Raw genomic sequence first — 17,138 nt, 5'->3', positions numbered from 1 at the left:
CATAACCTGGTAAGCTTGTGGTATGAAAACGTTCAAAATCTGCATGGACGGGCATGGTGATGGACATTCCAGGCCTCAGTCCAGCATCTCTCACTTGCCTTGAGTCAGAACAAATTTAGTGTAATTAGACAGAAAAGGATGGATAAAAATAACTGCCACGGTAGTCACAGGGAAATGACAAACATACAGCAAGAGGGAAGTTACTTTTTCTTCTTGATAAACTCACAGACAAAGTACATGGTCAGATGGCACTCAGTGTCATTCCACCTGCCCGAGCTCAGCATTTCCACACAGTCTTCGTGACCATAGGGGTCACTGGGCTCCCCCTCCTTCCAGTTGCTGTAGTTCTGCAGTGGAGTGTTGTCCGTGAACACATACTGACCCTCCCTCTCGAGGTCATTCACTCCAATGAACACCCGGAAAAAGCCACTCTTGGAGACGTAGTCAGCCAGGAGCGTGTTGGCAGCTTCATCCTTGGGCATGGCTAGCATGCCACCCCGTATCCGGCAATGGGTCAGGGATTCCCTGTAGTTCTTCTCCTCCTGCACGATGTAGTAGAATTTCTCTTCCGTTTCCCTAATCCCTGCTATGACTTTGCAGCCAGGAAAAGAAGAGTGTGATTAGATATCTTTTAAAAAGAGAAATGCTAAGTATATAATATTGCTAGATTTAAATTCATTTATTCAATGTTTAACAATTCTTTTGCAAGACCCTATCATGAGGTGGGCACTGGTTCAAGATGTTCTCTACCTTTCTAGTTGTTGAATGGAGAACAAACTCCTGTCATTGGCCCTCCCTTGTCTTTTCCTCCTTCACTTCCCACACTATGTGAGGCAGAGAGCTATTTTGACAAAGAGGTGCTATATGAACTGTTACCCAGCTCTTCTCAGATAATTTTTCCCCTTCTAGTTTATGCTTTTGCCACACACAGTTCCACAGGCATGCCCTTCTCTCTTCCACTTCCATGCCTTTCATGCCTGCAAGGTCTTCTTCCTGCTTTACCTGGCAAATTCCTACTCAGCCTTTAGATCCAGTGGAAGTTTTTTCTCCTGTAAGTGCCTTTCCAATGCTCCTGGACAGATGTGGGTGCTCTTCTGCATTCTCCCCTATGTTTTCATTGCCCCTTTCACTTCATAGCACTTGACACATTCTAGTCTAACTGCATGTCTCTTCTACTGAACTGTGAACATCTTGAGGCCAATGACCATGTCTTTGCCGCTGTCTCTAGCCTGTGCCTACAACAGTGTGGGGGTGGTAAAGGCTTATTGGATTGATACAGAAATAATACAGAAGTTTTTCCACTTTGGGCCAAATTCCTAGATTGTGAAAATACATCAGTTGAGATGGTCTATACTTCACTCAAGGTATATGAAGTAGACTGAGCTTCTGAATAAGATAGAGGACAGAACTGGGGACTCAAAATCATCCCAAGCTTATAATATGCTATATATGTTTTGGCCTTTGGGGGCATCTACATATATCTTTTTAGGGTCTATAAGTTAAAATTTACAAATAAATCTATGAGCACTCCAATGTTAAGAAATATTGTGCTATGTTAAACCTCTGGGGTCTGGTTTATTCATTAGGGTCCAAGTCATGTCACATGCAGCATCTTCTGTACAGGTTATAACCAGACTTATAATTGAGGGTTAGTTAATATCAAACATTTCCTATGCCTCTAGTATTATAAGACAAGAATGGACACAAGATGGCATCTGTATGCCTCCAGTAATGTACACTAAATATGGCTGGGTTATAATAAATAAAAGCACAACAAAGTGAACCCAATTGTAATAGTAACTAAAACAGTTCTCTCATTCATACTGTCTCAGGAGAGAGCACATAAAGCCCCACTTTAAGGGCTTTGCTGCTAATTGTAATGAGGAAATAGACAAAGGAAAACAAAAATGACTAACATGGAAAACTGCACAATTTAGAGAAATGCATAATGTTTCTATTGATTTGCACTGAGGATAGAGGAGCCAGGGAAACCTGTATTCAAATCCCTGCTTCACTGTTCATTACTTTGTATCTATGGGCCAGAGAATCTCTCTAAGCTTCAGCCTAATCACAAAAATTATTATTATTTCAAGTACTCAAGAAAGCCACTATTGTTTTTATTATTACTTTTATCTTTTGAGATGCTGGTTGTTTGACTCTTTTTTTCTTAAGGCCCAGCTAGTCAAACTCTGCCTTTTCTCCATTCCCCTCTCTCACTAAAGGACCCTTTTCTACCCATAGGAATGCACATACATATGTCCACAGGACCTGAAGTGTCCTAGAGTGAGTGGATAATTAGGATTTTAAGAGACCTTTAAGCTGATGGCACTATCTCAGTAGGCCTTTGCCCAAATTAAGTTAGTTTCTGCTAAGGATATTGGAATTGCAGTGTGTGTGTGTGTGTGTGTGTGTGTGTGTGTGTGTGTGTGTGTTTTATTTTGTTTTTAAGAAAGAGATTTTATTTCATTTTTTAAAATTTTGTATGTATGTATGTACGTATGTATGTATGTATTTTTGGCCATGAGGCATGCTGGATCTTAATTCCCTGACCAGGGATTGAAACTGTGCCCCCTGCAGTGGAAGGGCAGAACCCTAACTACTGGACTGCCATGGAAGTCCTGGAATTGTAGTGTTGAAAGAGATAAGTCCATGGGTGAATAGCATAAAGCAAATGAGAATAGACTCACCATTCTTGACGAACTTCATCGATGTCTTGAGGCGAGCCACACTGATATCCAGTTGTCCAACAACTTTTCGGTACCTTCCACAATCACAGACAGTACCTTTTAAATGATAAAGCTGTGAATTCATGTTGAAGTACATGCAGACCAGTTGAAAAGAGCAATTGCCCGCTTCCCAATATTTACTGTCCTTTTCTAGTCTGGCTACGTGTCTCCGCGAACAGCTATGCTTTTCGTCTTTAGGGCAAGGTTTCCAATATACGTTGTCTTTAGGAATTCGCAATATATCTTTTAAAATATTTTGAATGAGTTAAGACACAGTGCTAAAACAGATTTTTAAAAGAACAGTAAATATGACAAACCACTGCACACATATTGTGGACCATTTGGCAATTTTGTCAAATACAGAACATACCACTCCAGTCTTAGAATAAAATCTTTACAGATTTTTAAAAACATAGAAGACTAGCCAGTCTTCTCTTCTGTTACTGCATTGTTCACTGGCTCACACAACTCTCCCAAGACAGGAGAAACCTTTCACAATGAAATAAATGTTAATTCTAATTATTCATTAGGAGTCTAGCTCAGTGTTTCAAGGACTAAGTTTAAATCTTGTGAATAGATCCATCTTACAATTTCAAGAGCCAGTTGTCCTATTTGTGGATTTACTACGAATTTAATTTATGTCATTAATTCCCCTTTGCTCATTTACCTTTTCAGCTACCTACTGGTTATGTGGCAGAGAAAGAATTGTAAGGAAAATTATGTAAAATTCAAATGCTTCCCAGATAACTAACAAGGGCCTACTGTATAACACTGGGAGCTCTGCTCAATATTATGTAACAACCTAAATGGGAAAAGAATGTGAAAAAGAACAGATATATGTATATGTATAACTGAATCACTTTGCTATATACCTGAAACTAACACAACATTGTTAATCAACTATACCCCAATATAAAATAAAAAGTTAAAAAAAATCCAAATGATTCCCTTTTCCTATTTATTGGCTGCTTCATGTCAACATTTCCATTTGCTTTTTTCTTTGGTTGTTGAAAAGCAAAACGAATTTTATTAGCCAAAGGAAGAAAAAATATCTGTGGCTTTATTTATCCATATTCACAGTTAAATATAAGGAATTTAAAACAGCTCTTAGAATTAGTCTTCACTATACCTTTATGGATAGAAATAATTGAAGCTCGCTAAGAACAAGCTGCTTTCTTTCCTTACATCAAGAGCTGGAAATAGACCTCTTTTTCAGTATCAGGGAGAAACTCTCAGCCATTGAGGCATGTTCTGTAATTTGGGGCCTCATTGGATCAGGCCAATTTGCTGCTGGCAAACTGCTTGGCCAGTATTTGGTTGAGATGCTGGTGGAATGTAAGGTATTCTGGTCCTATTGTTGTGGCCCTTGTGGGTTTTCCTCCTGGTCTAGGAGAATGAGGGATGCTTCCTGATGTGCTGGGTTTGCTGCCTCAAGGTAAGTGTGGCAGGGGTGGAATGTACCATCCTCCCCTTCCCCGGGGGCTCAGAAAGTCACCAGCAGATAGAGAGGAAATATTCCTTCTTCCCTTTCCTCTGGCCCAAGGAAAATGAGGTTAATCGCACTGAAAAGACTATTGTTTTTCTATAAAATATATTCATCTTTGAGGTGAACAGATTTGGAATGATGCTAAAAATTAAAAAAAAAAAAAAAACAATAACCAACTGAATATATTATACCTGCTTTGCCTTTTCCTCCAGGTATCCCAGGCAAACCCTTTTCCCCTTTGTCACCTGAAGGAAAAAAAAAATAGCCACGAAAACAACTAAATAAAACAGTATTATTGATGAATAGAATGGAATGCATAAAATATAATGAAATAGAATTATTTTTGGCAGAGAATATCTTGTAAACCTAAAATAAGAGGAAAGAGGTTTTAAATTTCACTTGCAATATCTCCAACTAATATTCCTTGGTTTTACAAAACTAATTTGATTTTCACTTGGCTGCACAGTTGCAACTAATCAAACTAGTCATAATTTAATTAGATGGAATGCAGAATTCCAGATGGATGTATAAACATTTAAGTTTGTCACCGGTCCTACTAACACGTTTTTATAATGTGGCCTTCTAGGCAAAGCTAATACAATATTCTGCACATTTTTAATTTAAAAAGTGCCATAGGTTTATATATCTGCATCAAATGATTAGCACAACACAGTGTCTGTATATTTATTATGCCCCCAAGTTCTTCCATGTGGCTTTGCCCTTGGATTTTCAAAAACATGTACTGTGCTTTTTCAATTTAATTCAACAAATATTTACTATTTACTTACTCTATGCAAGACAAAAGGCTAGCTTGGTACTCTGAAAGGATATAAAGAGAGACAAGATTAAACTTCTGGCTTGAAAGAGTTTACACTTTTTTGGAAGAGATGTGCTATATGCAAATATCCAAATATAAAGTCATGTCAAAAATATTATACTGAAATATCAACCTTGATAATTTTGCTTTCTGCTCTTTTTTGTATGTGACCTTTTTCTTATTCAGTCAGAGCCATCCATAAAATAATTCTCAGAGAATCAGAATTATTAAAGCAGACAGAAAAAAAAATGTTGGTTTTTTTTTTCAACTTCAAAATAAGCTCTTGAAGCCCACATCAGACACAATAATTGAAAGCAAAAGCTTTTGATTTATAAGAAGAACTGTTTGGCTGAAGTTTTGGGGAATCAAAAGAGAAGATCCTGATAGAAGTAAAACAGAGTTTATGCTTCAATGGTGATCTGGAAAGAGAATAAGAAAGAATTCAGGGGAATGAATACAGGATGAAGGTCATTCAGGCTAGAGAAGAGTATGAGGCTTACTCTTGTAGGATACTGATGTGGGTATATGACCAAGAAGGCAATGTAAGGGGGAATGGAGTCAGTGCTGAAGGTCTGCCTAACCCCTTCTTTTCCCAGGAAAAGGGAAAAACTGGAAGCTACTCTAAAACCCAAAGGGTTCCCCATGTTGCCTGTCTACTAGCTATTCTTTCATCACTGTCTGCCAACTGCTTTTCATTGAGTCCCATATTTATTGGCCATCGATCATTTAGAAAGTCATGCCTGCTAGGGCCCCAAGGATTTGCTGAGCCTTTCCAAATCGACCCATGTGGACACTTTTCTTTACGGTGGTGCCAGACGTTCATGAGCTCACCAGACAAAAGGAGGGCAGCCCTTGAAACCCTGAATGTAGTGTGAGTATGCAGGGGAATGCCTCAGAACTTATACTTGGATGAAAGGAGACAACGGTGAAATCTATGACAACGGAATGTGATGAACATTGCAAGAGAGACCATAAACAGAGATAACATACTCTGTCCAATGTAGGAGGAGGGTGGAAGAGAGAGTGCTCCAGCTGGAAGGATGAAGGAAGGCTCTCCTGAGGAGATGGCACTGGAGCTTCAGCAGGCGAAGGTAGGGGACTATGTACAGCAGAGGCACAGCTGGGAAAAAGCATCAAAATATGCCGAGCACACTGATGAGGAGGTTTAATCTGGACACACCTAAGTTGTGTCCTGCAAACTCCTCATTTCCCTTATATGTCAATTGGAAAAGATAAGACTCGATTTTGAGATTAATGGAAGAAAGGGAATATATGTTTGCTGAGTGCCAATCATTTGTCAAGTACTGTCTGGATACTTTATAGGTATTATTATATCAAATCCTATGAGTTAGGTACTATCATTATCTTGATTCTACAACAGAAGATAATGAAGGTCAGAGGCAAAATAAATTGCTCAAAGACATCCAGCAATTCAACAGCAGTGCTGGCATTGAAACCTAACCGCTTCTGATGGCCCAGTTCATGGTGCTTTTCAAGTAACTTAACCAACGATTTAATGCAGGGATGCAAAGTCTTCAAAAATGTTATAAAAAGTTGAAAGCAATACCAGTCCTGTCATCACCAAAAACAATATGGACTTGAAAGACTACACGAATATGGCCTAATATTTTAATTAAAAGATAGCTTATTTTCTTTATATGTGAATCCCTTTCAATTCAACATGGGTTGAAAATTGATTCTAGTTCTGCTATGATCCTAGTTCTGGCCTAAGCCAAATAATGAACATTAAAAAAGCATACATAGAGTATTTGCTTTAGAAAATGATAGGTTTTTAAGGAAAACACAGTGTACATAAGAGAACAAAGAGATGAGACATTAGCGCTATTATTCACTAACGGAGTGAAATAAAGGAAATGCCTGGTAGGTATTCAGAGAAGGTAAAGACAGCTGTGGATCAGAGGAGAGAAGGATAACTGAAGCAGTAGCCTTTGGCTGGATCTTAACAATGTGGGAAATAGGTTCTTGAATTGATACATGGATTTTCTTTTCTGAGAAGATGTAAGCACGGTGACTACTTTCCAGTATTTGGACATGAATTATTTTCCTTTTTTAACAGATGGGAAAGTCAAAGCAGTGTGGCAGAGTGAAAAACCATGGAAGTCTAAAAAACCAAGGCTTGCATCCTAACTCTGTCACTTACTAGCTAAACATGGACAGGTTACTTAATTTCTTTAAGCCTCCATTTCTTCATTTTTAAAGTGGAATAGTACCTAAAGTCATAAGATTATTAACAAGGATAAATTAGATAATGTTATCATGGGATTAGGTCTATGCTTACCTCCTAGAGGATGTTCAACCAGTGTTAGCTTCTGCCCCCTAAATCAGAGTTATGGTAAAGGAAAGCATGCCAACTTCTTAGCCAGTTCACAGTGGATGTGAGCTCATCATGTCTATTTCCCCAAAACAAAATCTGGCTTAAAGCCATACATAAAAACTTATTTTTGACCCATAAGTGAGAACACCTCTGTATTTTGAAGATTTAGAGGTTGCATTTAAACAAACATAATACTTTCACTGTAAAAGGATTATTGACCTTAAGTTAAAGCATCTATTTTGCTATGAGATTGACTTTACCTATACTAAATCATCCTTTCCTATTCCTGAAATGAAATATTGACATCCAGAAAGCTAGCTTATCCATTCAAGTGACAACATTAAGGTCAGCCCAGAAAGTTGAGGTTAATCTGAGTCAGTGAAAAATTTAGAAGGACCAATGACAAAATGAGGACAATAAATTTCAAAGTACAGATTAAAAATGAAATTAATCCCGGTGAGCCAGAACACTGAACTTCCTTTTTTTTTTGAAATTCCAGGACATGCTCATAAATTTTGATGGCATATCTCTGGAGGAGAAAAAAATCTTAGCCAATAGTGAAAACTGATGCTAAGAGAACATGATATTTGCAGAAATAACGAGTAGAAAAGAGGGTCACATCACAGGAAATAATATATATCATTTATTTTTTCATCCTTAATGCAACAAACATTTAGAAAGTTTCTACTGTAGAGTAGACATTATGATAAAATGACTAAAAAGCAGGATCCTCACATATAGCTTATATTTATTTAAACAAATAGACCCGATATAGCTTTCATTCATTCGTTTCCTCCAGAAATTCACAGTGATTGAATGAAACAGATAAGCTAATAAGCCATGACGATACGTCAAGTGATGGAGGTGTGCGCTAGGTGCACAGGCACATGGGTTTGAAAGAAGAACTGGCCTAAAGAAGAGAAGGTTAGTTAACCCTATCCATTCCAGACTGTTACTTCTCCAACATTTGGAAGTTCATCCATTTTGAGGCTCAGAAAATCATACTAAAACTTTTGACTCTTCCCCTTGTCTGTCATCTGCCACTCTTCCTTCCAAAGTTACCTAGTCTTATTCTAGGAAAGCATTAAAACTTGGCTCAAGATCATGAACTTCAACTCTCCTGGTTGGGGTCACATCTAGATTTGGCACATCTAATTCTAGGAAAGTGCAACATCTAGAATAACTCACTGAAACATGAAGATCTTGAATTCTGTACGTGTTCATGGCAATGACTTAGCCTCTCACTCCACTTTTGCCCATCTCTAGGGCAATACTTGAGATCTTAACCTTATATAACATGGTGCATCTCAGAAATCTTGAAGTGCAACATCCCACACTCTGGCTACATCTTTCCATCCCTTTAACCATTTGTTAAATGAGGCTGATATAGTTAGAGGCAGCTTTATGATGTATTTTATCTGAAGATTATACAATTTGAGGAGACTTCTTTAAAAAAATACAAAATTACAAATGGAGAAGTACTTATAAAAATGAATACTTATAAGAAAAGAAATAAAACTAAATCACTAAATTTTAAAAGTAGTCAATTACCACATTACAAAATTCACTAAAACTCATAACATTTTATTTAATAAATGAATTTTGTACCTCCAGGATTCTTTTTTTCCCCCATACATTATGTGCTCTATATGTTTGGCTGCATTCATATACATCCAATTGACAGCACTATTTATTGATAGGTACACCATTTCCCATTTAAAAAAAAAGTCATCTTTGCATAATTCAAGTTTGCAGTCTGTTTCTGCACACTGTATTCCTTTCCATTGGGCTATTTGTCTCTGCACTAAATCAATACTATCTTTATTATTTAATTATATAATAAATGTTTAAATTCAGCGATTTAAATCTTTCACTTTTGTTTTTATTTTTCAAGATTGTCTTTGGGTATTTGTGGTCCTTTTCATTTTCGTATAAATTTTGAATTGGCTTATCACAGTCCCAGAGAACTACTTCTGGGATATTAATTGAGATAGCATTGAATCTATAGATCAATTTGGGAACCATCTTAATAATATTAATTATCTCAACAACACTGAGTCTCCTAATCTATGAATGTAGCTTTACCTCCATCTTCTTAGATATTCTTTAATTTCTCTCTTTATCATCATGTAGTGTTTGTTGTAGAGAGCTTATATATCTTTTGTTGGATTTATTCCTAGATTTGATCGTTCTGATGCTATAATAAGTGGAATCTTTTTAATCTTTTTAATTTCAGTTTTTAAAACTGTTTCTAGTATTTTAAAACTGTTTCTAGTATTTAGAAACAAAGTTGATTTTTGTGTGTTGAGCATTTCCTGGGCCACTCTTCTTTGCAGGCCTTGAATTCCCAATTCGGTTTGAGCAGCTTTCTGTACAAGCCTCTTAATCTCTTAATGCTGCCTCAAGTATGAATTGGTAAATGAGAAAAAGTAGCACAGGATGAAGAGCTGACCTTAGTATGGCTCCCTTCTCCTCCAGATCATGGCTCCTGAAGTCTCTTTCAATTTGGTTTCCCTCTCATGCCTTCAAATATGTTATTTATTTTTTTGACTCAACTAATCATTTTTTTAAAGCTCTTTATTGGAATATAATTGCTTTACACTCTTGTACCAGTTTTTGAGGTACACCAAAGTGAATCAGCTGTATTTATACATATATCCCCATATGCCCTCCCTCCCGAGACTCCCTCCCACCCTCCCCGTCCTGGCCCTCTAAAGCATCACCCACCATTGAGTTGACCTCCCTTTGTTATACAGCAACTTCCCACTAGCTATCTATTTTACTTTTGGTAGTGTATCTATGTCTATGCTACTCTGACTTCGTCCCAGCTTCCCCTTCACCACCCCCAACCCTGTGTCCTCAAGTCCATTCTCTACAACTGCATATTTATTCTTGCCCTGTCACTGGGTTCATCAATACCATTTTTTTAGATTCCATATATATGAGTTAGCATATGGTATTTGTTTTTCTCTTTCTGGCATATTTCACTTTGTATGACAGTCTCTAGGTCTATCCACATCACTACATATAGCTCCATTTCATTCCTTTCTATGGCTGAGTAATACTCCATTGTATATATATTGCCACATCTTCTTTATTTATTTATTTATTTTTTTAATGAGCTAACATTGCTAATATTTTATTTCATATATTACTTATAAGGGAGATAATTACCACACAATAGCTTATGTCTAGTAAATTACAATAAAGTTTAATAAAATACCTGAAACTCTCCAATAAAGTTCTTTCAAGTTTTCAAAGCATAACAATACAGATGAGTAATGCGATTTACCTGTTATCTCTAAGAAAAAAAGATTTATAATAAGACTAGAGGTGAAAGCTGATCTCTCCCAAGAGAAGATAACTGTCCCCTCTTCTCAAAGCAAACAGACTAACTACTAATTCCTATAAACAAATAACTCAGTCACATTACATGCAAAGGGACAGCACACATATCTTTTGATATAAAGTTAGAATGCCTATGGCAGAAAACTAATTATCAGCAGTTCAGCCTTCTAGGATGCATAAAACAGACTGGATTCATGTATAAAATGCTGGAACTACAACCTGAGAACCACATGTAATATAAAATTGATGATTCTTGTAAAGCCACCAAATCTGATGCTTGCTAGTGTTCACTAGCAAATAATTTTCAAGTAGTCAGCTTTCCGGAAATTCATTCTCTTTCTGCCTCTCTTATGAAAAAAAAACAAAAAACAAAACAAAACTTGGAAAACAAAAAATAAATTCCGTATAAACAATCAAAAATAAATGTGCCCAGACATAGGAAATGACAATTTCTCTACATGTTATTTCTAAGTCCTTCTAGTGGATACTATTTTTCTGATTCACAGTCACCTGAGTGAATTTTCACTGATAAGTTGAGAGTTCACATTAATTAGACCACCACAGACCATTTCACTATGCAGAGTTATCTTAAGTTTTCCCAGGACAGTTGATGGATTGGTCAGAGGTTGGACATGAAGTGCCTTAAAGCAAACCTGGTTTGTAGCAGGTGTTCAATGCACAACTCATCATCACTCATTAGCAAAATAAGCAGAGGACAGTGCGGGGAGGAAAATAAAGGGTTTTGTGAGAAAAGACGATTTCTTCCTGTTTCTTGCATCCCCATCTCCTCAATACCTCTCATGTCCTCATACATTCCCCACCTCCCTGAGCTGTGGCCTTCAGATGCTCTTTGCCCAATCTAAGGGTAGCCCTGGGTCCTTTATCCTGCCTCATTTCTTTTTTTTTTTTTCTCCCCCTAAAATAAAGCTCCACTAATGTGTTAAAAGGTAAAACACTGGAGGTTTGCATCCACCCCCCCTACTCTTTATAACCTCACCTTTCCAAGGCCTCTGACTCAGACACAGGAACAGGTTAGCATAGACAATATACAAGCCCTCTGAAGGAAGATCTTCTAAATTAATCAGAATTCAAAACAAGTCCTTTCCTTCTAAACATCTTTATTCCTATTAGAGAGGAATTCCATAAGACAAAAACAAATGAAATCAAATTACATGACTCTGATGCTGGCATTTCTTTTGACACTTGCTGTGGTTTCCCAACCTTCATTCTTCATCTCAGGCAGCTGCTTAAACTGAGCGGTGGTTGGCTACACCTTCTCTTGTAATCAGTGCTTGCTTTGCAGCATGCTTGGATTCACTTTGATGAACCACTTAAGGTCAACTTTGGCTCACTGGGTAATTCTCAACCAGCAGATCAAGAAGGTGAGTGTAACGTCTGATTCTTTTGTGTCTCTGTCTTCCTCTAATTTTATTGGCTTTTTGCCACTTCACAGTAATTAAGACTTAGATGTTGGGACCAAGAGGGAACTGCATCTACATCCACGCCATCTCCTCCATTTGCAACGGGAGACTGGACCCTTCTTCGCTGATGCTACCATTTCCCTGGCCTCTGCCACATCTTCTTTATCCATTCATCTGTTGGTTGGCATTTAGGTTACTTCCATGTCCTGGCTATCATAAATAGTGCTGCAATGAATATTATAGTACATGTTTCTTTTTGGATTTTGGTTTTCTCTGGGTATATGCCCAGTAGTGGGATTGCTGGATCGTATGGTAGTTCTATTTTCAGTTTTTGAAGGAACCTCCAAACTGTTTTCCATAGTGGCTGTACCAGCTTACATTCCCACCAACAGTGCAGGAGACTTCCCTTTTCTGCACACCCTCTCCAACATTTGTTGTTTCTAGATTTTTTGATGATGGCCATTCTGACTGGTGTGAGGTGATACCTCATTGTGGCTTTGACCTGCATTTCTCTGATAATTAGTGATGTTGAGCATCTTTTCATGTGTTTGTTGGCCATCTGCATGTCTTCTTTGGAGAAATGTCTATTTAGGTCTTCTGCCCATTTGTGGATTGGGCTATTTGCTTTTTTGCTATTAAGCTGCATGAGCTGCTTGTATATTTTGGAGATTAATCCTTTGTCCGTTGCTTCCTTGGCAAGTATTTTCTCCCATTCTGAGGGTTGTCTTCTAGCCTTGTTTATGGTTTCTTTTGCTGTGCAAAAGCTTTTCAGTTTCATGAGGTCCCATTTGTTTATTCTTGCTTTTATTTCCATGATGCTAGGAGGTGGGTCAAAAAGAATCTTTCTTTGATGTATGTCATAGAGTGTTCTGCCTATGTTTTCCTCTAGGAGTTTTATAGTGTCTGGCCTTCCATGTAGGTCTTTAATCCATTTGGAGTTTATTTTTGTGGATGGTGTTAGGAAGTGTTCTAATTTCATTCTTTTACATGTTGCTGTCCAATTTTCCCAGCACCACTTATTGAAGAGGCTGTCTTTTTTCCATTGTATGTTCTTGCCTCCTCTGTTGAAGATAAGGTGCCCATATGTGTGTGGGTTTACCTCTGGGTTCTCTATTCTGTTCCGTTGATCTACCTTTCTATTTTTGTGCCAGTACCATACTGTCTTGATCATTGTGGTCTTATAGTATAGTTTGAAGTCAGGAAGCCTAATTCCACCAACTCTGTCTTTTCTTCTCAAGATTGCTTTGGCTGTTCGGGGTCTTTTGCATTTCCATACAAATCGTAAGATTTCTTTTTCTAGTTCTGTGAAAAATGCCATTGGTAATTTGATAGAGATTGCATCGAATCTGTAAATTGCTCTGGGGAGGATAGTCATTTTCACAATATTGATTCTTCCAATCCAAGAACGTAGTATGTCTCTCCATCTGTTTGTTTCATTTTTGATTTCTTTCATCAGTGTCTTATAGTTTTCTGTATATAGGTCTTTTGCCTCCTTAGGCAGGTTTATTCCTAGGTATTTTATTCTATTTGTTGCAATGGTAGATGGGAGAGTTTCCTTAATTTCTCTTTCTGCACTTTCATTGTTAGTGTATAGGAATACAAGAGATTTCTGTGCATTAATTTTGTATCCTGCTACTTTCTAAATTCATCGATTTCAACTAGTCATTCTTATGGAGCCCTATGGCAAAGACACAGAACAAAAGAAGTCCCTGGACTGAGTCCAATAGCAGCTGTCGTCAAGGGCTCTCTTGACCTTGGCCAAACAGCCCCACCCCACCCCAAGACCTTGGCTGAATAGAGCACTGCCTGCCCCGCAACTCCTTACTTGGTAAAATATCCAACATTTAGCAACCTGACCAATCACCTAATGACACCCTTTGCCTTATGGTGTACTGATCAATCAATTAATGCTATTTTCCTAGCAAGAATTTTCTTTGTCTTGAGGATATAAAAATTGGCTACAAGCCCACAAAAGGGTTGGCTTTCCCTGGTCTGCCAGGAAGTCGTCCCGCTGTCTTTACAGCATCTCTTCTCTCTAATAAACTCTATCTTCCTTACATTCTGCTTTGTGTCTGGAAATTCTTTTCCAACCCATGTTTCTGGCCTCAACAATTCTTAGCAGAAGGATTAATGCAGGTGAATCTCTCATGGCCTGTAGCAGAAATTGAATTTTTTCTTATTAATAATGTAAGAAGTTTCTTTCACCTTTACAATTTGCTATTGATGGTGTATGTAAATTAAGACTATTGTCAAATTTGAGAATACCTCTGTAAAGTCTTGTTCATATATGAGCTGTTAGATTTGGAAAATTTTTCCACAGATTAACTCTGGCCTTGTACATTTCAAACCTTGTTTCTTTTGCACAATGTACACACTTCTTGGGCTAGAGGCCCTGGACACATTCCTATGATGATCTGACCCCTGCCCCTGCAATTTTTCATTATGCCTTTGGATAAATCTGAACAGCAGGTGGTAGGAGTATTCTTGGAAGCTACTCCTACATTGGAATTGTTAGCAAGAACTTAACTGTACATGGAAGTAACTGCAAACAGCACAGATTTATCCCATTAAGTCCATAAAAATATTTCCCCACTCAAGTTCTTCTTAGCTAGCTCCCAGAATACTTGTATCCACTCCAAAAACTGATACAAGGAGAAGAACGATGGAGGGAAGTTGGAGCAGGAGGCAGTAATCTTAATCCATGCATTCTGATGGGGACGGTGTCACCTCAAGGAGGCAAAGATCAGTGCAGGAGGGGTGAAAAAATCTTACTCTTTTTTAATGTATAAAGTATAGATGTACACAAACTTACAGTCCATGGGTGGTGTTAAAATTTTATGGAGGGGGGGAATTAGGAAAAATATGTCTAAAAAGCTTGTTAAGAGGGCAATATGTCTCAAAAGGCTTGTTAGCAATGCATTGATTTTTAAAAATGTTGAGAGGCACTATTTTGATGAGTTGAGATTACAAATTTCACCAAGATGTGTTGTCATGTGAATCCATTGCTGAGGCTCCTCTCAGTATCTTGGGAAAGATCCAAACAAGCTAGGGGCTCTGAAGCCAAAACTTCATCAGCTTCATGGTAAAACCACCACAGGTACATCCTACAGCAGGATTCATGAACTGGGAGGAGTCCATGTAGCTCTTCTTCTTCATTGTATATTCCCTCGAGGATTTCAACAGGATTTCAACCTCAAAGGAATATACAATGTAAAGTGGATATAAGCGACTAGATCAAAAGTAGTCGTAATAGCTTCTTTTCAGGGGCACTGCCTTCTATCTCTGCCCTCAAATGCAGGTCGAAGGAAACTTCTCAAAGGCATGAGTTGGAAAGAGTGGGGAGAAAAGGTGTTGTGAGCCACAGAAGGAGAGAAGCAGGGCGGCACCCTCAGCTCAGCCCTAAGTCCATCAACCCGCCCATAAGAACACACTGCAAGTTTAATTATGCAGCTGCTGAACACGTATGGAAGCCTGGAGGGGACACCAAGCCTGCAGAATTCTATTACCCGTAGCACTGAGTTTCCCCACTCTGTACCTTTGCGCAAGTTATCTCTTGCATCTTCCCCAAATGCCTTATCCCCATTTCCGTAAACATGTTACTATTCTTCAAGAGCTTGGCCAGTTCTTCCTCATACCTGTGGAGGCCTATGGCAAAGACACAGAACAAAAGAAGCCCCTGGACTGAGTCCAATAGCAGCTGTCAGCAAGGGCTCCCTTGACCTTGGCCGAAGAGCCCCTCCCCTCCCCCCAACTCCTTACTAGGTAAATATCCAATATTTAGCAACCTGACCAATCACCTAATGACACCCTTTGCCTTATGGCATACTGACCAATCAATTAATGCCATTTTCCTAGCAGGAATTTTCTTTGTCTTGGGTTTATAAAAGCTGGCTGTGAGCCAACAAGAGGGTTGGCTCTCCCTGGTCTGCCAGGAAGTCGTCCCACTGTCTTTACAGTGTCCCTTCTCTTTAATAAGCTCTATCTTCCTTACATTCTGCCTTGTGTCTGGAAATTCTTTTCCAAACTGCACTCGGACCTCAACAATACCAATCTTGCTTTACCCTCCAACGTGGTTCCTCTAGTAGTCCTATAGTTATTTGGTATTATACAATTGACCCTAGAACAACACAGGTTTGAACTGTGTGGGTTCACTCATGTGCAAATGTTTAGAACAAATACATTGGGGAAATTTTTGGAGATCTGCAACAATTTGAAACAACTTGCAGATAAACTGCGTAGCCTAGAAATATAGAAAAAATTAAGAAAAATGTATGTCATGAATGCATAAAATATACGTAGATACTAGGCTATTTTTAGCATTTATAGCATAAAATATACACAAATTGATTATAGAAAGTTAAAATTTATCAAAACTTACACACACAATTACAAATGATACATGGTGCCCCTCCGAGTTGAGAGAAATGTAAACAAATGTAAAGATGCAGTATTAAATCATAACTGCGTAAAACTCACTGGAATACATACTGTCCTAAGGTCATAATTTTATAAGCACCTCCCATTACTACTGTGGGGAGCTCAAGTGTTGCAAGTATCTGCTTAAAATGTCCTTGTGATGCAAATCATCTCCGTGTGAGCAGCTCCTAAGTTCAAGTAAATTGTGCCCAAGTAAAAAGTGATCACTTAGTATCTTCAAACCAATAGAACAATGTCTGTATGAATGGCTGAATATCAGAAGCAATAAGAACCTGATACCATTGTGGGGCTTTAGGAAAAGAAGATAGAAAACAGTACTTAGATAATAAAGAGGAGGCCACATCTGTTTTCTAATATTGAAGCAGGAATCTGCAGGATCAGGATGTGCACGAAAACAAAAGGATGCACATATATACTCTTCAAATTCCTATCCTGTTACTAGCTCTCAGACACAGAATTACTATTATTCCACTCAAATTAAAAAGGAATAGTATACTGTCCTCAGCTACATTGAGTTTTATGAATAATTGTTTTCTACAGTTGTGTGTGCTTCATGGTCATGACACCC

General features: G+C 38.1%; 1 protein-coding gene across 1 annotated transcript in view; it reads right to left on the bottom strand.

Moving 5' to 3' along the window:
* Positions 1 to 200: 200 nt before the first annotated feature.
* Positions 201 to 17,138, bottom strand: part of COLEC10 (collectin subfamily member 10) — a 43,143-nt gene continuing 26,205 nt past the window's right edge. Inside the window, exons 4-6 of the mRNA XM_057736602.1 lie at positions 4,404 to 4,457; positions 2,688 to 2,783; positions 201 to 592 (exon numbers count right to left, since the gene is read on the bottom strand). Of these exons, the coding sequence (XP_057592585.1) occupies positions 201 to 592; positions 2,688 to 2,783; positions 4,404 to 4,457 (542 nt within the window). The remainder of the gene's footprint in view (positions 593 to 2,687; positions 2,784 to 4,403; positions 4,458 to 17,138) is intronic.

This window comes from Hippopotamus amphibius, chromosome 5, assembly GCF_030028045.1.
Source record: "Hippopotamus amphibius kiboko isolate mHipAmp2 chromosome 5, mHipAmp2.hap2, whole genome shotgun sequence".
Classification (NCBI taxonomy): domain Eukaryota; kingdom Metazoa; phylum Chordata; class Mammalia; order Artiodactyla; family Hippopotamidae; genus Hippopotamus; species Hippopotamus amphibius.
This window is presented reverse-complemented; position numbering and strand designations above follow the sequence as displayed.